At 40.5% G+C, this 22,700-nt stretch overlaps 1 protein-coding gene across 1 annotated transcript; it reads right to left on the reverse strand.

Annotated features, from left to right (window-relative positions):
* Positions 1-1,155: 1,155 nt before the first annotated feature.
* On the reverse strand, positions 1,156-22,341 carry si:dkey-3h3.3 (uncharacterized protein LOC100144568 homolog). Its single transcript, XM_036130999.1, has 4 exons — positions 21,304-22,341; positions 12,521-13,480; positions 2,174-2,391; positions 1,156-1,814 (listed from the first exon to the last, which is right to left on the reverse strand). Exons 1-4 carry the CDS (start codon positions 21,307-21,309, stop codon positions 1,745-1,747), a joined length of 1,254 nt encoding a protein of 417 aa, XP_035986892.1. The 5' UTR covers positions 21,310-22,341; the 3' UTR covers positions 1,156-1,744.
* Positions 22,342-22,700: the final 359 nt, after the last annotated feature.

Below are 22,700 nucleotides of genomic sequence, written 5' to 3' on the forward strand. Positions count from 1 at the left end.
GCTGGAGGTGGAAAAAATTCACAAGAGGGATAAAGGTTTTAAAACATTGGTTTGTATTTATCTATATAATGTTTCTTTGAGTCACTGAAATAATTGATCTTTTCAATATCATTTATTGACTATGACAGATTTTCTCTTTTATTGTGATCTATGTTAAACAGATGTCTATACAGTTCAGGAAGTCCAACAGCTGGCCTGAATTAAATTATAACAGAAATAAACTCCAAACATTTCTATCCTCTAACTTCTGCAGACCTTAGGGAAATGTGTGTTTTCAGAAACAAATGCTCCCATTATTTCATTTTTTTATACAGGCAAGACTTACAATGTACATTCCATTAAGCCTATGAATCATTTGTACATGAGTTCTGATGAATATGATTTCATAATTTGATAACTTAGAAGAGATCCGTGGGAATTTGCATAAACATCCTTAGATTTGTTCTTCCTTTACAAAATTCTTTTCAAAGTATGAATAGAAATTGTGAAGAGTGTCCTAACTGGTAGGTGTAGCTCCCTGGCTGGAAGCTCAGGATAACGTTTATGATGGGAGCTGAATTAGTCTGAGACTAGGATTCAGTGCTTACTACATGTAAACCTGACAATGCAGAATTTTGGTAATAGACCTTAGTTTTTCAGGGGTGGGAGTGCAATTTTAGGTGCAACTGAATCGGGCATTCAAAAACGGAGTTCAAGAATGGTTGTGCCAGACTAGTGCCGTACTAGTTCAGTGCTGGGTGACTCAGCTGGAGTTGGGTCATCTTACTCACCCAAGAGGTGCCTAGCCTGCTGATTCATAAAGTTTTCTCTGCTAAACTGTTGTACACCCATCATCAATAATATGTTGGATGATCCACAAATAGAAGGTTGAATTACCTTTTCACAAGATTTCTTTGGTTTTCCTTGGATCAATTTAGTTTGTTCCTGTGAAACAGAAATCCTTGAGTGACTACAGACGACCAGCAGCAGGTATTGAGATGGCAGGCACTAAGGTTTAAGTTTCCACAGTGAGGCACATATCAAATGCCCTCCACTGACCCAAAAGCACACCACAATTTGCTCACAGCTATTTAGATCAATCCGAAGAGACCAGTCAACAGAACTAGAACTTTTCAGATCTACAGTACGTCTGAAGCAGGAAGAATGAAGCATATGCCCAATAGAATAATACATTTTATTTAAAAGTGCTATTCACAGCACTCAAGGAGACTGTACAAATCCAACAGGGTAACAATAAATTGTGATTAAAAACTACACAAAAAGAAAACATGACAATGAATGGCCAATTACAGATGATGTCTACAGTGAATTCAAAAAGACAACATGAAATGGAGAACATTTCATGTTGTCTATGAACATGTTGGTCCTTTAACAACGATAAAGGTTTAACTTGACTTTCATAAAGTTTTGCGCCCACAACAGCTGTCCACATACCTTAAGCTAATTATTTCATAAGATATATACTGCCTATTGAATAGAATTTATTATATTAGCATACATGTAATTTTACATTAATTTATGGTTACATTAATAACGATCAGCAAACAAGACTCCAGAAAGACATACAATGTAACTGATAGTAAATTGACTAGAATTGTTCAGACAACGTATTTTTTCTTTTCTATTTCTGAGAATTTAACAGCATTTTTTAAATATTAAGCAGTGAGATGATTTTGCATGACTCTTTATGTACTTATTAAGTGTTACCTTTGCTCTAATGAATTTAGAGGCCTTACATACATGTTTATTTGATTCCTTTGGCTTTCAGTTCTTCTTGGACTCGGTTGAGGTAATCAGGATCTGGGTATCCATAGCTGAAAACAAAACATCCCCAATCAGTTTTATACAGTCAGGTCATCGTTGGTGCCAAGCTCTAATAATGAGCCTCTAGGACACATTTATTATCATGTGGATACATAAGCCTTCTTTCAGTTTTAATGTCATAAGTGCAGCTAAACTTTCACAAAGGTTATATTTTTAATGTAAAGGATATGAAACATAATCACTAATATACAACTTGCTCAAGGTTTTTAGTCGGAGACACACCACTTTAAGTCTGTGCCTGGAACAGGTATGGAAAAAATGTCTTGTAGGTTAAAAAAAAAAAAAAAAAAAAAAAGCTAATTCAAAAGAAATTTGGAAAAATGGTGTGATGCGAAATAAAAGTGCTTACGAAGTTGGTCCTCCGTGCATTGATGTCTTATGGTGAATATCGTTCCAAGTCACCATATTGTTCCTGCCACTGGTGCTGGATCGACCAATGGTGAAGATGAGCCTCTGGTTGAAGGCTTTCCTCAGCAGTTCCAGCACCTTCCTTCCTTCTGAGGAGTCTGGTAGGTAGGCTGTTCGGGAAACTCCTTGGAAAGGTTGTCCGGGGTTTGGGTGCTCCTCCTGCAGACAGTTAACCCCAGTTTTTATTCTGCAGTTCAAATAGTCATTGCAGGCTGACATGTGACTGGGCCTAGAAAAAAACGCCTACATTCTTCATTTTGAAAAAACAAACCAAAAACCTGCTGAACAGCTGTTGTCTTTGTGAGGCTTGCAGTCACAGCCATACACTTGCCTAAAAAAGACTGCATAGAAGTTGGCAATACTTTATCGTTACTTACTGAACCAAAAGATACCAAAAAGTGCTGTGATATTTTCTGTCCATATCGCCCCTCCCTAATTGCATTCTTTAGAAATTTGAAAATCGATTTGGGAATAGTTGTGCTTTCCTTTTTACCCCCTGAAGTCAAAATTCCCAAGTTCAAAGTTGGACAAATCTACTGGAATTTCCTTTGAGTTTAGAATACTCAACATTTTTTTAATAGAATGTTCACTGAACATATCATTTACCAACTCTACTTTTTCCTTTCCTTTTTTTTTTTTTTTTTTTGTCTGGCAGTGTCGCATTAAGAATTGCTTTCTTTATGCCAAAGAGAGCCCAGCAGATTTACTTTTCACAAGTAAATTACTGCTTTTGCTAAAGTACTCCGCTTGATATAAATGCAAAAAAACTTTATTGGATATTTATTTTGGGATTAGTTCAAATTCTATGGACACAAAATGGAAAGGTATGAGAGAAAGACAGGAAGAGAGAAAGGTGAGGCAAATCATTAAAAAGGAGAAAAGGTGACAAAAATAGACTAGAGAAAGAGAGAAAGAACACCAATACTGTCATGATTTGTCTTTGGATGAACCCGGACACAGCACGCACGCACAGAGCTTGTTCTTGAAGTGAGTTTTATTGTACAGAGTGAAGGGTTAATGACGAGAAGAACCAGAGTCTTTATGGACGGAGATGAAGGGTGCGGAAGCTGGCTGACAGGAGGAGCGCGGGGAGACTGATCGGGAGGAGACTCTGGAGCGGAGGACTTGAGACCGTGAAGCAGCTGCAGGACTTGAGAGCGAGGACCAGAGTTGTGAAACGGGAGAGCGTGGAACTGAGTAGCAGAACTGGAGAGTGACCGAGACTGAGCTGGAGTGAACACTACGGGCCGGCGACGAGAGCAGAAAGAGGTACGTTTAAATAAGGGTGGAACCAGGTGGAAGCAGTTGCGGGTTAATTGCAGCCTGCCAGGTGAAACCCATCAGGCTGCGCAGTAACAAGAGAGAGAGGGAGAGAGGCTCAGCATGCAGCCTTTAAGCTGCATCCTGACAAATACAAAGTATCAGGAACAAACAAGCAACGCATATCATAACAACACTGAAAAATACAAAGTATTATTTAATACAAAGATGTATTTAGTGGCAGTCAAAGCAAACTATAGGGTTTATCTCTATAGACGTGTATCTGTAAGCAACTGTATCCATGCACCTCTGGGTGTTTGTGAGAGAGTGCTTGTATATGTCAGGTTTGTCCGTAGGAAATATGCTCAAAAGTGGTTATTAAGAACCAAAGACCCACCCCCAGGGCACCGAAGCAGGCCCTGAGGAGAGCAGGACCCTGAAAGTGCCCCAGAGCCCAAGGAGGACCAACACAGGGATAGCTGCACCCCCATCCCAGAGAAACCCTCCAGGGTCTGCAGCAACTAGCCCACGGCTCTGCTGGCAGCCAGTTATGCCAGAGCAGGTCCAGCCATGGGCCCAGAGACCTGAGGCCCAAGGGCACACTGCCCCCCAGCAGGGCCCCGACAAACCTCATGTGGCAGCTGCTTCGCGGGACCTCAGGCCCCGCGAAGCAGCTGCCACCCCGAGCCCCAGCCTTGACACCCAGAACCACCGACTCACCAGTGGGTCAAGGTGCCAGCCACTGGCAGGGAGCCCCATGGGGGAGTTGGGCTCCACAATTAGTGGAGAGCTGAGATGTTCCAGGAGAGGGGGAAGCCCAAAACCCAACCTGATAAAGAAACATACACTCAGTCTGATAATACACAGGAGTGTGTGTGTGTGTGTGTGTGTGCATGTCCAAAAGCATTAATAATTTAGATGTAGCGCGCCATGGTAACCGTGGCCAGTGGCCCTCACTTTTCCTCTTGCAGCTCGCAGGCTACTGCCGCTCTGCCCGGTCTGTCCTGCCCCTTTAAATCTGCAGCACATAACATTAAATCTGTAACTCCACTGTCATTGGCTATACTGCTTTAAATCCCGCCTCCCCTCTTTCTGATTGGCTGTTTTCTAGTGCGTGCATGTGCGTGCATGCTAGGAGCGCGAGATTTAAGTTTCGATTCATACTGGGATACTGCGGTTACCACAATTAATACTAGACTACGAAACTAGTCCCAGTTAAGAAACTAAATATTATCAGCACTAAAATAGGTGAAAGCTGCTGAGTGCAGTTCTGTAAAGCAAGAGAGACTGTTTTGATTTGTGGAACTTGAGAAATGTAAGTAACCAACATTAGCATCTCAAAATAGCATTTAATTCTGAAGTATAATGCATTTATCAACAGAAACCTAATCTGTTTTATAAAACTAAATATTCTGTGCCAGGCAGGAGTTCTGAAGACTGCTGGAAAGATGGAAAAGCAAAGACGGTAGGCTATTAAAAGTTCAGATTCTTAGCCACAGCCGTCTGAAAAAGAAAAGGTGAGGGTTTCCTTTTTACCATATTTCGTTGCTATTATTGCTTTCATTGATTGTTGACCCTTTGATGCAGTTCAGGTATAAATAGCAGGTGTTATTTCTTTTACATTATATACAGCACAACAACACTAGATGCTGCCTAAACAACTGCTATATTTTGTTTAGACTTTTGCTTATTTCTAATAACGTAATTAGGATTCCACATAATAATAGTGCTATTTATTTCACTATTTCTACTTTTAGAATTAGAATTCCGACAAATACAACTGAGGAATACCATTTACATTGTTTTTGTTGTACAAAGATTTCCACACTGTCTATTAGTAAATTAGTACAAACCAGAGGCAGAGCTAGACATTCTCATCACCAGGGGTTTAGCCCATAAAATATTTCATCAATATGAGGGTAATATGGTACACCAAAAAAGTAAAAATTATTTAATCTGTTGATGTGGTAATTAAAATGAATTTAATATAAGCCTTTACATATCTTAAAGTTTTATCTGCTGTTGTTTAATGGTCTTACTAGTATATCTCAATAGTATATTAATATGTTCTCATTTGAATGATGAAATGGACAACCATACATGTAACAGATCAGTTTTGGTGTCACTAATCTTACTTAAAGTACAGTATTGGGTCCTCCATGCTCCTTATGTATTAAGATTTACTGCAAATTTAAACATTAACAACTCACTATTGTTAGGGAAATAATTAGTTGTCTGAGAGGATGTAGGTAAGGAGAAGCTGTTATCTACACTTCAGATATATGATGTAAGAAATGTGTTTGGAATGTTAAGATAAATTACTTGAAATGGGCCACACAGAGCAATTACAACCCAGTAGTACATTTGTTGAAGTTTGAATTTAAAGTTTGAAATGCTGTCAGTGACAGTGACACTTCTACTTCCAGTGCAGTGTAAATAAAATAAATTTATTAGCAGTCCCTTGAATGTTCGATAAAAAAGAATAAGGGTGGGGTTTATCTCTGCACATTTCTATATCTTCTAAAGTAAATACAGGATATATCTAGACAACAGATATATTTTGAATATATTTGGTTTAATTGGCACGTTTTTACCATCTGTCTCTGTTGCTGGTAAGTTCAAATGCAAACTTTTTCAAAGTGGGAAAAAAGTCCCAATTCAACATTCATCAGATCGAGTGCTGCTTTATAATAATAATTGAACTTTATTGATCTAACAATGGAGAAATTCACTTCTGCATCTTTAACCGTCCCCTCGGGGAGCAGTGGGCTGCCACTGTGCGGCGCCAGGGGAGCCATCAGGGGTTAAGGGTCTTGCTCAGGTACCCAGAGTGGTAGTCTGTGGGAGTTGAACTCAGAACCTCTGGGACCCAAGCTCAATGCTCTAACCACTAGGCCACCAGATTAACAAAAAGCATCTAGTGTATGTTGTGCTTATAAAATTTGTATAAATGTAGCAAGAAATACTGCTTTTCTCTTTAGACAGAAGAAACGCGTCCTGACGCTCAAGTCAGGCATAAAGCAATAGGAGCATGCATATTGCGTAGAACCAATGATGTCAGACAAATGAAGCTTTGGGCAAAGTTCAAATCAAAGTTCAAATCAAACCTACGCCCTTGATTCCATGTTACATTCTTTATAGTATGGGTTGGTACATTTCAGCCGGTTGTATAGCAAGGTATGTTTCTGTATCATGTTTTAAATCCGTGCCCCATGTGCCCTCTTTTACCTTTGAGCACCTGCCCCTCCAATGGTCTCTGCACGGCCCTGTACTGCACCCTGACACAATGTCCTTAAAGTTTAAAGTATTACATTGAATAAAAAGTTGATTAGCTGTTTCAGGATATCCCACTTTTTTTTTACTTAACCAATATATCATTAGTTGTTTTGTTTGCATTTACACATATTTCTGAACAATATGAGAAATAGGGCATAACCAAGGAGGAGTAAGCCGGTAAGGTCCTGTACCGCGTACACAGGAGGGGAGGGGAGAAGAGGGGGTGGAGCTGCTGCATGGCTGCACGCTGGATCATAAAACAGTTCTGCTAACCAGATGCAGTTTAAAAAGCCACTTAGTCTATTTATAAGTTTCGTTTTTATTAATTCTGCATTTTTTAACTACATGCACCGTATTTCTGTGCCTCAGCACTTGCTCCCCCCGCTCCTTTCCCTCGGAGCAGGTGCTTTTATCACCGTTAACCATTCACAACGTGAATCACTACGTTTAATTCCCTCACATCGGTAGCAACGTGTGTCAGTTAAAGTCAAAAGGAGAGTTAGTAGCTGTGTTTCATGCTCTTTTGTTTTTAACAACATAGAATCAGTGGCGCTTCGGTGGGCTGCTGCCTCGCGCTTTAATTCAGGTGCGCACTTTTAAGGGTCATTTTAAAGAACTTGTAACATCAGGGGCTTCATCTCAGATCTGTCAGTACCCCTGTTCCCTTTATAGGAGCCCTTTACAGTATTTAGTTATGCATTTTCCCCACTGTTTATCCCTGACATGCAGCGCACCAACGGGGGTAAAATCCGCCCACCTCACCGCCGTACTGACGAGAGCAATAGAGATTTGTCTGGTCAGCGCGGCGACTGACTGAGAAACCTGTCGCTGTGAAAGGTGATGAGAATGTTATAAACTGTAACAGTCTAGAAGTGCATGGATCTGAAAAGAGGGAAACATCAGCAGCTGGATCGTGAGTAAAGACACAGCGGGAACCTCTGTGTGCTTCAGTGTTGCTGCTGAGGGGAAAATGTTGACTATAAAGGCTTCATGAAACGCAGCCTGATCCACCAATCAGGTTATAGATCTACAATGATAAACAAACCCATAGATGAATGTGTAACAGTGTAATAATTCGGTCAATAACTTAAAACTACTTAATTTTATTCTGTATTATTTGAACATTTGTGTGTTTTTTTATGTCCAATCCATTAACTGAACAATAAAGAATTAATACGTCTCTTTCTCTTTTTAACAAAAACAATACATGTCTACTTCAATATCTGGTGGGATAAAAATGAGATGGAGTTGACTCCACCGGCTCTTCCAGGGTCCGGTTAGCCCCGCCCCCAAACAAGCCCCACCCCCCACATTAGCATAATCTCACTCTTAACTTTTGATAAAAGTTGAGAGGTCTGAGCAGAACCAAGCACTAAAACTGCCAATCTGAAGAGACATGAGTTACTTGCAGGTAGAAGGGAACTCTTGCTTTGTTCTGCTCCTTGTTCTCATAGCTGCTGTAATTACAGAACCTGTTCTAGTCAGAATTGTTACTTCAGTCAGTGTTCAGCCTGACACCAGCGCTCATGTTTATTAGCGTGTAGCTTATGCTGGACTTTTGAGTCACAGCGCTACAGGTGACCCTATGTCACTGTTAGTTTCCAGTAACCCAAACCAGCATAAAACCTGCCCAACTTAAAAGAAAAAAGCACAGAACTATTAAACACATAAGAACATGCCATTAGCACACAACTGAGCTGAAGCAAAGAAAAAAAAACTGTGCATATGGGCTCCAAACAGAATGTACAATCAGACAACCAAATAACACACAAGATCTCTTTAACAATCAGGATATATCACCCGGAAAAAAATAAATTATAAATAGCTTCCCAAAATTAGTTGTAAATCTACCTTAATATAAACTTAATTTCTCTCAGTATAGCTCAATTAAACATTTCTCTTACACGCAGTCATGAAATATTTTTAAGTTGATAAGTAGAACTCAACCCCTCTTGGGCGTTTACATTGACCAAACACTTGATTAACCATTATTCCTTTCTTCTTTTATCATAACAATCAATATTATTCATTCTAACTATTATTATTAATTGATGATGTCAGATCAACAGATTCAATTTATTTAAAAAATAGGTCACTATTTTGAAATATTTTGTTAGTAATTCTTTCTAAAAGCCCAACAAATGTTATGAAAAGCTTCCGAATTTTATTACAATCTGCCCATAAGCTATTTTTTCTCCAGCTCAATGTGTTCAAAAGCCTAATTGGTGGGAAACCTGCCTAATTTGACAACACTGACTACACTATTGCTATTTTTCATTACAGTAGTCACAGAGCCACTGTTCAGCCTGAAGCATATATATATATATATATATATATATATATATATATATATATATATATATATATATATATATATATATATATATATATATATATATGTGCACCCTCCTACTGTAAAAAAGTTTGACTGCCCTGCCCAAGATACCAAGTTAATGTTTTTTTCCTTCCTTCTTATCTCCTTTTCTTCCTTCCTCCATTCTTCTTTTCTCCCTTACGCCCATTCTTCATCTATATAGAATGTTTTTTTTCTTCCCCAGTGTCCTGTTTAGCAACGTTGCAATAAGAATTGATGTTCTTAATGCCAAATAGAGCTTGACTTACTTTCACAAGTGGAGCAGTCAGCTTTCGCCGTAGTGCTCCGCTTGATTTATGCATGTAAATAGTTTTATTGTGATTCCTGCAAGAAGTATTCCAAGTTATGTGGACACTACAATGGGAAAGTAGGAGAGTAAAGGAAGAACAAGAAGAGGAAAAAAGAAAGAGAAGAGGTGAAAGAAAGAAGAGATAAAAGGGAAAGACTGATAAAACGTCTCCAGTCTGTAAGTGTTGTGAATTGGAGCTACATAAATAAAACTGAATTGAATATATTTTCCACCGTTGTCAATGATTTATCTCAATATTCTCCTCCCACACATCTTTTCTAAAATGAGGGGACACACTCAATTGTGAACTATTTCTTTGTGCTGCTCTTCTTTTTATGCCAATTGCAGCTTTTTATTCATGTTGTTGACACAGAAAAACTTTCAGAGGCAACTCTCGCCCTGTCATTAATGTTCCCGTTTGTAATGAAGAGGTCTTCATTACTAGGACTGTTTTTAGGAAAAGTAACTGGTATTGCACTTTAAGAATACTTTTGCACTGTAAACTTGCACCTTAATTAGCACTTTGTTTAGCACAGCACTTTAAACATGACTTTGCACAGAAACAAACATTTGCACACAAGAAGTTTTAACTATTTATTGAATATTTATTGGATATTTTAATAATTAGCATGTAGCCTTTTGTTCAGGCTCTGCACAGCTGCTCCTCATTGGGAAATGGTGTGGGCTCTGTGAAAAGAAGAATTGTTATTTGGAGCTAAGGTCTACTGTCTGGAAACTTAAGCAAATGGTATAGAATCTGTGAGAAGTGAGATGAGACAGTGTTAGCATTTGGTGACTTACCTGTTTTCAATGTCCTCTCCAGGGTGTTTGGACAAATGCTTCCCCGGGGGTCCAGACACCATTTATAGGTTCCGGGAGAGACCATGGGAAAAGCAGGGGGGGAACTTTTGCACGTTTGTTTTAAGGGGTTTTTAGGTGTGGGTTTAAAAGATAAAATATTTATAAAAAATAGGTGGGAATGTGTATGTGTATTTATATAATGTAAATATTGTATTTTATAGGTAAAGTTAGTAGTAAATTGTCTAGTGCAGAATGGTTTAACCCTTAATCAGCAGAGGGTATTTAAGGCAGTGATTGTGTCTGTAAACCAGGTTGGTTGTTAGTTGGTTGTCAGAGTGAATGCTGCTACCAACAAATAAATATATTACTACTTCCACATGCTGCGGCTTCATCATCATTCCTGCTGAAACTCCAGCCTCAAAAAGGCCACGAACCGACACCGTTGCACTCAGTTATAGTAGAGTTTAATGTTGTTCCATAGTCAACATTAAGAAAAGAACTACACAGAACCAAAGCAAGAATTCTTTCTGTTTCAAATCTTCCAGCTCCAATTTTCTATTCATATATTTTAGTTTCCATTCATTATTTTAGTTTGCATATATATATATATATATTAGTTTCCATTCATATATTTTAGTTTCCATATATATATATATTTTAGTTTCCATTCATATATTTTAGTTTCCATTCATATATTTTAGTTTCCATATATATATTTTAGTTTCCATTCATATATTTTAGTTTCCAATCATATATTTTAGTTTCCATTCATATATTTTAGTTTCCGATCATATATTTTAGTTTCCATATATATATTTTAGTTTCCATTCATTATTTTAGTTTCCGATCATATATTTTAGTTTCCATTCATTATTTTAGTTTCCGATCATATATTTTAGTTTCCATTCATATATTTTAGTTTCCATTCATATATTTTAGTTTCCGATCATATATTTTAGTTTCCATTCATTATTTTAGTTTCTGATCATATATTTTAGTTTCCATTCATATATTTTAGTTTCCGATCATATATTTTAGTTTCCATTCATATAATTTAGTTTCTATTCATTATTTTAGTTTCTGATCATATATTTTAGTTTCCGATCATATATTTTAGTTTCCATTCATATATTTTAGTTTCCATTCATATAATTTAGTTTCTATTCATTATTTTAGTTTCTGATCATATATTTTAGTTTCCGATCATATATTTTAGTTTCCATTCATATATTTTAGTTTCCATTCATATAATTTAGTTTCTATTCATTATTTTAGTTTCCGATCATATATTTTAGTTTCCATATATTTATTTTAGTTTACATTCATATATTTTCCCCTAACACCGTTAGAGCTATGGCACATTTCTTCACTTAAATGATGCCACCTTTCCTTCAGCTGAAAACAGAAATATAGCCTATATGATTAATAGATTGACAGGTTGCCACAAATTAGACTCAAACAATAAAATATGTCAACTCATTTTTAGAAGGATATGTGAAGCCAAATTCTGACAAAACAATGAGCATATCTTACTTCAATAATTCACACCATCCCATCAATAATTGCAAATGTTGATAATAGCCCATTGATGCTTTAGTTGAGTGCGGTTGAACATAATAAAAACTTAACCCTAGCTGATTAAACTTTATTTTCATCCTTCACCATGATTTGCTGCCATGTCCTTTAAAACGCCTTTCAGAACCAATGTGCCCCCTTTTGTGTTGCATGAGAGAAGTGTGAGAATAGCGTTTAATTCTCTGTCAATAACACTAATGCAATTCTCTGCTGCTAACTGCCTTTTTCAGCAGCAACGGCGTTGTGTCTTTGTGTTAGTTACGCTTTAACATTCTGTAAAGATTTCTAATTAAAAGGCACGCTATGTGCATTGTTTCATGCTGGGGCTGGCGCTGACCCAGGGTTGCTGGTACACTGAGTTTAGTTGTGAAACTATGACAGCGTGAGGTAGAACTAGTCAGGGTAGATGGGGCCATTCTTCCTGAAACAGGCCCTGGTTGTGCTGCAGAAGGGGGGATGAGTGGCGGCTGCCAGAGCAAAGCGTGTCCTGTGATATTCTGGTATGTGTGAATGAAATCATTGGGTTAGGACTGGGCTGCTCCTTGCTGCTAGTGCAGGAGGCTTCCATCCTGCTCCACTGTGCATCTGTGGCCAGCTGCAGCTTATTTGCATAAATAAAAAACGGCGCATTTTAAATGAGCTCTAAACAGGCTGAACTGGGCAGGTAAAGTGAGAAATATTTTGTACTTCCTTGTTCGGAGCTGGGCTCTTACCTTTTGAATTCCACTGGGAATGTGATAGTGGATGACTATTGTTGGGTGATGGTCATATCCAGGTAAGGAAAGCGAGGTTCTCTGGATGTCCATGGTTCCCCCGTCAGGTTGCGTCCCCTTCAAAGTGCCGTACACCTCTCCACAGACTGGACAGACGGGCTTGTAGCCAAAAGCTCTTTTCAGACAGTCTTTGCAGAAGGAGTGCTTGCACTGCAGGGTCTTCTTCCTCTGTGGTGGGACCAGCTCCATACAGATTGGACACGGCTCATTCTCAGGAGGCTCGCTGTGTTTGGGAGACTTATGGCTTTGTCTGCTCGCAGGCACCTTGTTAACTGGACCCTTCCCTGAACTCTGTGAAGTTGGTGAGAGAAACTCTTCCAGTTTATGCACGTGTGCAAAAGGTCCGCAGACGGTGGTATAATTGTTGTCAGCTGGTTTAAAGAGCAGCCGTGGAAAGCTTCTCTGCAGCTCCTCAGGTGTGTGTGGAGCCAGACAGACAGATGTCTGCTGCAGGTCAGAGGCAGTCCTCTGGTAGAACGTCAGGAAGCGCTGCTTCACAAAGTCCACATGTACCCTGTCAGCTGAGGAAGGGGAGTCCCTCTGAGCGCTGAAAGTCACCTGAACTGAGCCCTGTGGGTCACTCTCCTCTGCCCTGAAGTCAATGACTGAACGTTCACCCTGGATTCTCTTCACTTTCTCACCACATTTGCTTTTTACATATTCCAGAACCAATGTGTTGGCAGGTATTAGGCATGTTGGCTGAGCAGCCCGTCCTTGTCTGGCAGCCACTGAGTGATGTCCTGGCAGTGTGTTTACAAGCTGCTCCAGCTCTTTAAAGGTTCCCTTCACTCTGTAGCAGGAACCCCTTCTGACAGGATGGAAGGCTCTGAGAATCCTCTGCAGTCTTTCCTCATCTCCACCTCTTTGTTCATCGATGATCAGAGTGATGTCTTTGATAAACTGCAACACAACATGACAGCTGAGTTATTGAAGAAGTACACCTAAATATGGTATAATATACAGTTGTAGTTGACAGTACATTCACATCTATTCAGTTATTCACAAGTGCCAGATCTGCCAGATCTAAGGTTAAATTAGCTGCATTTCGCTTTGTAGGCTGTCGCTTCATGCTTGCTCAGTATGAGGGATTGCTGCAAAGCCATGGACAATACAGACCACTCTCCCTGTAGCTCTACAGCATTCACTCCTGTAGCTCTTCACTCTCCAGGAGTGAATGCTGCCTGTCGGGACTTTGCAGCAATCAACTGGTTCCCTTATATAGGACATTTTTGACCAATCTGTATAATCTGACTGATTTGACTTTGTAAAGAGCCTTGAGATGACATGTTTCATGAATTGGCGCTATATAAATACAATTGAATTGAATTGAATTGACATTCAGAGAGTTCTTGTAAACTTCAAAGTGTTGTTGATCAAGACTTCTCGAGGCTTTAAGTCATTTTTATTTGCTTTGCTGCTCATTTTCAGTCTAGTCCTTTTACATTTTTATGAGGTTATGCCTCATAAAAATGAGGCATAACCTCGCATAAATGGGGGACTTCAACGCTCACATGGGCAATGACAGTGGGACCTGGAGGGGCGTGGTTGGGAGGAATGGCCCACCTGATCTGAACTCGAGTGGTGTTCTGTTGTTGGACTTCTGTGCTCGTCATGGATTATCCATCACAAACACCATGTTCAAGCATAAGGGTGTCCATATGTGCTCTTGGCACCAGGACATCCTAGGTCGCAGTTCAATGATCGACTTTGTTGTCGTTTCATCTGATCTGCGGCCGTATGTCTTGGACACTCGGGTGAAGAGAGGGACGGAGCTCTCCACCGACCACTACCTGGTGGTGAGTTGGCTCCGATGGCGGGGGAGGAAGCCGGTCCGACCGGGCAGGCCCAAACGTACTGTGAGGGTTTGCTGGGAACGTCTGGCAGAGTCCCCTGTGAGGCGGAGCTTTAACTCCCACCTCCGGGAAAACTTTAAACACGTCCCGAGGGAGGCGGGGGACATTGAGTCTGAATGGACCATGTTCCACACCTCTATTGTTGAGGCGGCTAGTCGGAGCTGTGGCCGCAAGGTTGTCGGTGCATGTCGCGGCGGCAACCCTCGAACCCGCTGGTGGACACCAGCGGTGAGGGAAGCCGTCAAGCTGAAGAAGGAGTCCTACCGGGCTTTTTTGGCCTGTGGGACTCCGGAAGCAGCTGATGTGTACCGGCAGTCGAAGCGGCAGGCGGCTCGGCTGGTCGCCGAGGCAAAAACTCGGGCATGGGAAGAGTTCGGAGAGGCCATGGAGAAAGACTTCCGTACGGCTTCGAAGCGATTCTGGTCCACTATCCGGCGTCTCAGGAGGGGGAAGCAGTGCAGTACCAACACTGTTTACAGTGGGGGTGGTGTGCTGCTGACCTCGACTCGGGACGTCGTGTTTCGGTGGGCTGAATACTTCGAAGACCTCCTTAATCCCACCAACACGTCTTCCATTGAGGAAGCAGAGCCTGAGGACTCTGGGTCGGGTTCTCCCATCTCTGGTGCTGAGGTTGCCGAGGTTGTTAAAAAGCTCCTCGGTGGCAAGACCCCGGGGGTGGATGAGATTCGCCCTGAGTACCTTAAGGCTCTGGATGTTGTGGGGCTGTGTTGGTTAACGCGGCTCTGCAACATTGCGTGGACATCGGGGGCAGTTCCTCTGGATTGGCAGACTGGGGTGGTGGTCCCCCTATTTAAAAAGGGGGACCGGAGGGTGTGTTCCAACTACAGAGGTATCACACTCTTAAGCCTCCCTGGTAAGGTCTATTCAGGGGTTCTGGAAAGGAGGGTCCGTCGGATAGTCGAATCTCGGATTCAGGAAGAGCAGTGTGGTTTTCGTCCTGGCCGTGGAACACTGGACCAGCTCTATACCCTCAGCAGGATTCTGGAGGGGGCATGGGAGTTTGCCCAACCAGTCTACATGTGCTTTGTGGATCTGGAGAAGGCATTCGACCGTGTCCCCCGAGGGATCCTGTGGGGGGTACTCCGGGAGTATGGAGTACCGGACCCTTTAATAAGGGCTGTCAGGTCTCTGTACGACCGGTGTCAGAGTCTGGTCCGCATTGCCGGCAGTAAGTCGGAATCGTTTCCGGTGAGAGTTGGACTCCGCCAAGGTTGCCCTTTGTCACCGATTCTGTTCAAAACTTTTATGGACAGAATTTCTAAGCGCAGCCAAGGTGTTGAGGGGATCCGTTTTGGTGGCCTTAGGATTGCGTCTCTGCTATTCGCGGATGACGTGGTCCTATTGGCTTCATCAGGGCGTGATCTACAGCTCTCACTGCCGCGGTTCACAGCCGAGTGTGAAGCGGCCGGGATGAAAATCAGTGCCTCCAAATCCGAGACCATGGTCTTGAACCGGAAAAGGGTAGAGTGCCTTCTCCGGGTTGGGGAGGATGTGCTGCCCCTAGTGGAGGAGTTCAAGTATCTTGGGGTCTTGTTCACGAATGAGGGGAAGATGGAGCGGGAGATCAACAGGCAGATTGGTGCAGCGTCTGCTGTGAAGCGGGCGCTGTACCAATCCGTTGTGGTAAAGAGAGAGCTGTGTCAAAAGGCCAAGCTCTCGATTTACCGGTCGATCTACGTTCCTACCCTCATCTATGGTCACGAGCTTTGGGTCGTGACCGAAAGAACGAGATCCCGGATACAAGCGGCTGAAATGAGTTTTCTCCGTAGTGTGTCTGGGCTCTCCCTTAGAGATAGGGTGAGGAGCTCAGTCATCCGGGGAGGACTCAGAGTAGAGCCGCTGCTCCTCCACGTCCAGAGGAGCCAGTTGAGGTGGCTCGGGCATCTGGTCAGGATGCCTCCTGGACGCCTCCCTGGTGAGGTGTTCCGGGCACGTCCCACCGGGAGGAGACCCAGGGGAAGACCCAGGACACGCTGGAGGGACTATGTCTCCCGGCTGGCCTGGGAACGCCATGGGATTCCCCCGGAGGAGCTGGCCCAAGTGGCTGGGGAGAGGGACGTCTGGGCCTCCCTACTGAAGCTGCTACCCCCGTGACCCGACCCCGGATGAGCGGAAGAAAACGGACGGACGGAGGTTATGCCTTTCAGCCACACATTAACGGCATTACACGTCCATTAAAATGAATGATCCTAAAAAGTCCAGCCAAAGTGGAGATTAATAAATGCTCCCGTTTTGAGCTTAGGTGTGTACACGAAAAGACAGATATGAATGTCCTTGCTGCCATGCATCCCATATGTGCGACCATTGTTTATACACTTGGACAAACGGTGCAGCTAAAAATGCATTTAGTCAGAGAGGTGCTGATTTTTACATTGCTTCAAACACATTTTCTTTGTACCTTTTTACAAGATGGAACCTCCCGGCACCACGATTCATTCCTAAAAGTAAGTGGTGGTTGCTCTGAAGGATCCTGATTGGCTGACATACGTTTTAGTTTTACGCTGTCCCCTATCAGTGTGGCGTATTTAAAAAAACGCTCAGATTGGTGTGGATGAAAGCTTTTCTAGAACAAACTCCTGTGTGAGTGATTTTATTAGGGGAGACATTGGTCTTTTTAAAACCCTGCTACGTGTGCACTAGGTAAGCCAATAGGAGAGCATTGCAATAATCAATGTGTGAAGATACAAATGCATGGATAAGAGCTTTTGCATTGTAGAAAGATAAACTAGTAGGGACACAGCACTATGCAGACAATGCATAGACATCCAGAAGTGAGAGATGGCGAGCCATGACACTTGGCGCTCATGTCTTATCATGTCTAATCATGTCTTATCATGTCTTATGTCTTATCATGTCTAATCATGTCTTATCATGTCTTTCATGTCTTATGTCTTATCATGTCTTATCATGTCTTTCATGTCTTATGTCTTATCATGTCTTATCATGTCTAATCATGTCTTATCATGTCTTATGTCTTTTATGTCTTATGTCTTTCATGTCTTATGTCTTATCATGTCTTATCATGTCTAATCATGTCTTATCATGTCTTATGTCTTATCATGTCTAATCATGCCTTATCATGTCTTTCATGTCTTATGTCTTATCATGTCTTATCATGTCTTTCATGTCTTATCATGTCTAATCGTGTCTTATCATGTCTTATGTCTTTTATGTCTTATGTCTTATCATGTCTTATCATGTCTTTCATGTATTATGTCTTATGTCTTATCATGTCTTTCATGTCTTATGTCTTTCATGTCTTATGTCTTATCATGTCTTATCATGTCTAATCATGTCTTATCATGTCTTATGTCTTTTATGTCTTATGTCTTTTATGTCTTATGTCTTTCATGTCTTATGTCTTATCATGTCTAATCATGTCTAATCATGTCTTATCATGTCTTATCATGTCTTTCATGTCTTATGTCTTATCATGTCTAATCATGTCTTATCGTGTCTAATCATGTCTTATCATGTCTTATCATGTCTTTCATGTCTTATGTCTTTCATGTCTTATGTCTTATCATGTCTTATGTCTTTCATGTCTTATGTCTTTCATGTCTTATGTCTTATCATGTCTTATCATGTCTTTCATGTCTTATGTCTTATCATGTCTAATCATGTCTTATCGTGTCTAATCATGTCTTATCATGTCTTATCATGTCTTTCATGTCTTATGTCTTTCATGTCTTATGTCTTATCATGTCTTATGTCTTTCATGTCTTATGTCTTTCATGTCTTATGTCTTATCATGTCTAATCATGTCTTATCATGTCTAATCATGTCTTATCATGTCTTATCATGTCTTATGTCTTATCATGTCTTATGTCTTATTATGTCTAATCATGTCTTATCATGTCTTATCATGTCTTATGTCTTATCATGTCTAATCATGTCTTATCATGTCTAATCATGTCTTATCATATCTTATGTCTTATCATGTCTAATCATGTCTTATCATATCTTATGTCTTATCATGTCTTATCATGTCTTATCATGTCTAATCATGTCTTATCATGTCTTATGTCTTATCATGTCTTATCATGTCTAATCATGTCTTATGTCTTATCATGTCTTATCATGTCTTATGTCTTATCATGTCTTATCATGTCTTTCATGTCTTATGTCTTATCATGTCTAATCATGTCTTATCGTGTCTAATCATGTCTTATCATGTCTTTCATGTCTTTCATGTCTTATGTCTTTCATGTCTTATGTCTTATCATGTCTTATGTCTAATCATGTCTTATCATGTCTTATGTCTTTCATGTCTTATGTCTTTCATGTCTAATCATGTCTTATCATGTCTAATCATGTCTTATCATGTCTTATCATGTCTTATGTCTTATCATGTCTTATCATGTCTTATGTCTTATTATGTCTAATCATGTCTTATCATGTCTTATGTCTTATCATGTCTAATCATGTCTTATCATGTCTAATCATGTCTTATCATATCTTATGTCTTATCATGTCTAATCATGTCTTATCATATCTTATGTCTTATTATGTCTAATCATGTCTTATCATGTCTTATCATGTCTAATCATGTCTTATCATATCTTATGTCTTATCATGTCTTATCATGTCTTATCATGTCGTAGGAAACATCGAGGTTTAAGAGCTAGACTGGTTGAGAAAAGGAGAAGCCAGTTTAAGGTCCGCTTAGTGGTTTTAGTCAACGCTATGCTTGACGTCTCTCGTCCAGACAAGTGCCATGTGGATTGTGAAGTATTTTCCTGCGTTCAGACACACCTGTTCTCTGATGACTGATTCAGGTGCAGTGGTGGCTAACCTGCTCTACCTTTCCATGCAGGGATCACTAACCTTACTTGACCATGTTCCATGTACATTTATGGTGGAGCTAACCGCTTTCAGTCAACCCAACATCATGACACTTTATTAGCATCAGCTAATATGCTCCAAGTGAATAAACTTTGTTAGACTGAAACGTTGCCTTCTTGCCATCTGATCACACAGCCATAAAATGTGTTAGCTTACCGTTACCCAGTATTCACAGGGATGCCGCCCAACAAGTCTTTTCTTCATTGTGTCTTTGTGACAGGCAAACTAAGTGTGCACGCAAACACACTGGAGAACTATCCAGGCTCAGTTTAGACGATTACTGGGATGCAAAGATAATTAAATAAATACAGACATGGCCCCAAATGCATGCACAGCCTGTTTTAGTGGCAAACATATTTAAAACAACAAACAAAGTTAAAATGGGCGTGTAAAAGTTCAGAGGGTTTTCTAATAAGTACAAATCGTACAAAAGTTGTTCATCTTATTTAGAAGACAAATCCTTAGGAGAACAGGTGACTTTTTTTCTCTGTTTCCTGCAGGGCATGTTTTATGCTGCTTGACTGACTTCTCAGTGGATGTTGAGTTTAAATCTTAAAGAAGCCAAATCTGCTCCCATATATGGATGTGTAAATCTGGAACATCTTACAATGTTGTAGTATGAAGAGGTGGAACGTCACATCAGGATGGATAATGAATACATTCAAGTGGTGATTGATGTGATCTGCTGGTTTCCATAGGAACCAGCTGGCACTGTGTGACTTAGTAGATCTGACTGGGTTTTAAAACTGGATGGAGATCAGTTTAGGGATTAAAAATGAATCAGAATTTAACATTGTATTAGAATTAACTGTATTTGAATAACTTGGACCCTTTTGTTTTAAGATGAAATGAAATGAAATTAAAATGCTGAACTTGTCACAATAAATGTATTCATGCTTCTATCTTTTTCTGAACCCTTCCAGGTTTGCAGCCTACGCAGTGCATCCTTACGCTGTGAACAGTTGGAGCCAGTGGCAAACAGATGGGCTCAGCAGGGACAGACAGGAAGGGTGGGCTCTTACTCCGTGTTTACCTGACCTACTGAGCACACCTTTCAACAAACATGGAAAGCACAATAGTTTGTTATCACTTTTACCTAAAGCACGCCACACCACCAGGTGGTGCTGCGCGAATCCAATCAATGTTTAACAATAATCACTGAGCTATATAATACACTGGAGTGCTGATTTGCCCTAAAAACTGAAGTCACTGGCCGCCATCTTGCTCCTCCCTGCTCTCACAGAATCCCATAGGATTTGGTTGTAACAACAAGCAGTTTTCTGGCTGAGTGAAAACGTTTCACAGGTAATTCTACAGTCAGTGGATGTAATAACACTATCAACTACTAGGAAATTAGGTGCTGAAATATTTTACGTTATTCATATTAAATATGTATATATAAGTATGTGTATATGTATATATGTATATATATGTATACACATATGTAAATATATGCTTTTGTATATTGTTATTTATATATTTAAAAATGTTAAATATATATATTTAAATGAATAAAATGCAAAATATGTCAGCACATGACGTTCTCAGTACTTGATAGTTTTAGAACATAACATAAAAGTAATTGCATTTGACATTTTAAAAGTTTTAAATAGGGAGTACCAATATGGCGGCTGGTGGCTTCAAAGCGACTCGTTCTAACAGACGGTGATTAGCACTCCAGTTTATAATAGAGATCAGTGACGATAATCCCACCAGGTGTTCCGCTGTGTCGGGAGCGCGCATTGCAGCCAGAGAGGCGGTCTGACCGTTTTCACGGCGCTTCGGATTGATTTCTCGGTAAAACAACTGGTATATAATCATGTCAAGGTTGTAACATTCAGTTTAATCGCCAGCTGTTGTTAACAAAATTGTAAAATAAAAATAAACACAGGGAGGAACAGAAATTCGCACAACACCGGGCGGCGGGGGAAATACAAGCTTAGGTTTCTCCAGAAAATAAAAGCGGCCATGGTTGGGTTTTAAATGTGAACACGAGGAACGTACCTCCATCCCTCTGAGATCTCCGGTCCTTTCTCTGCTGTTTAGTTTGGTTTAGTTTAGTTTGGTTTAGTTTAGTTTGGTTTAGTTTAGTTGATGCGCGCTAACGAAGAGCGCCGTCTGCTTCATGGAAATCTGGTTTCACTTTCAGCTTCCTTCAGTTCCGCTCACGTGTCTCCCCCTACTGGCGACAACAAGAACAGCAGACACACTCTGACGAACATGTCTGTCTGGAGTTAACCCGAAGTATTAGTGGTTTAAACGATACATAATTGCTGGAATCTTCACTTGAAATATGATAGTCACACAGTTTTCATTTGATGACAGACCATGGAAGCTGTCAGGCTTTCAGAACACATTTCTTTTTTCACCATCTGACATTAAATCAGTTTAAACGACGCTGTTTCAGGTCACAATTACCCAAATTTGTTCTATTTGATAAAAGATTGAGTAGTGATTTTAATCTTATATCTTACATCTTATATTAACATAGTATTTCATTGTTTTTTAAACTGTACGACTTTGGTTAAACCTTTTGGGATTCCTCCCCACAATAGTCAGCTGGAGGTTTGGCTCGGCCGGTCCTCCTGAAACAACTCTGTAACTGAGTCAGGTTTGTGGGCCACTTTGTTAAAACACACCTTTTCAGCTCTGACCACAAGTTTTCTATGGGACTGAGGTCAGGACTTTGTGATGGACTTAGACTTTCTTTAGCTTGAGCCATTTTTGAACAAATTTAACGTAGTCATTAAGCTTATTGTCAAACATTAACTCCCTGGCTGATATTTTAAAATGTTGCTTCAGTATTCAATGTTCTTCCTTCATGATGCCATGTATTTGGTGAGGTTCACCAGTCCCTCCTGCAGCAAAACACCAACACAACATGATGCTGCCACGCCTGTACTTTACAGTTGGGATGGCTTCTCAGGCTTGCCAGCTACCCTCTTTTTCAAATGTAACGTTTAATATAACCTGAGTGTGTTCAAGCATAAAGTCATGTCTGACTTTATGCTTGAACACATTTGGGAATTGTAAGTTTGGCTTTTTCAGTTACTTTTGAGTGATGGGTTTTCCTCTGAGTGGCCTTTCTGCCAATATATATATATATATATATATATATATATATATATATATATATAGGAATGAGGCATCTTCTCTGATCGACGTTCACTACAACAGAACTTAACTGTTTTCTGCCACATACAATATGGCGGTGACATTGACGTGCGAACCCGCGCCCAACGAGGCGTCTACGTATATGATGTCTGAATCATAGACATAATATAAGAGTAGACGCGTCATTGGGCGGGTTCTGCCTATGCTGCGATGCGTCAGAGCGTCCGCCATCTTTAATGTGGCAAATCTGCAGTTACTCAGTCACTTAAACAGCATCAGAGGGACTT

Source organism: Fundulus heteroclitus, unplaced genomic scaffold, assembly GCF_011125445.2.
Source record: "Fundulus heteroclitus isolate FHET01 unplaced genomic scaffold, MU-UCD_Fhet_4.1 scaffold_40, whole genome shotgun sequence".
Taxonomy (NCBI): Eukaryota; Metazoa; Chordata; class Actinopteri; order Cyprinodontiformes; family Fundulidae; genus Fundulus; species Fundulus heteroclitus.

What these genes read in the sequence shown, in the direction of transcription:
- si:dkey-3h3.3 (XM_036130999.1), bottom strand. An exon ending in TTCCCAGTGGAATTCAAAAG is followed by an intron (nt 2,392 to 12,520) that starts GTAAGAGCCCAG and finishes AACTGTCTGCAG; the next exon opens with GAGGAGCACCCAAACCCCGG. An exon ending in ATGCACGGAGGACCAACTTC is followed by an intron (nt 1,815 to 2,173) that starts GTAAGCACTTTT and finishes TTTTGTTTTCAG; the next exon opens with CTATGGATACCCAGATCCTG.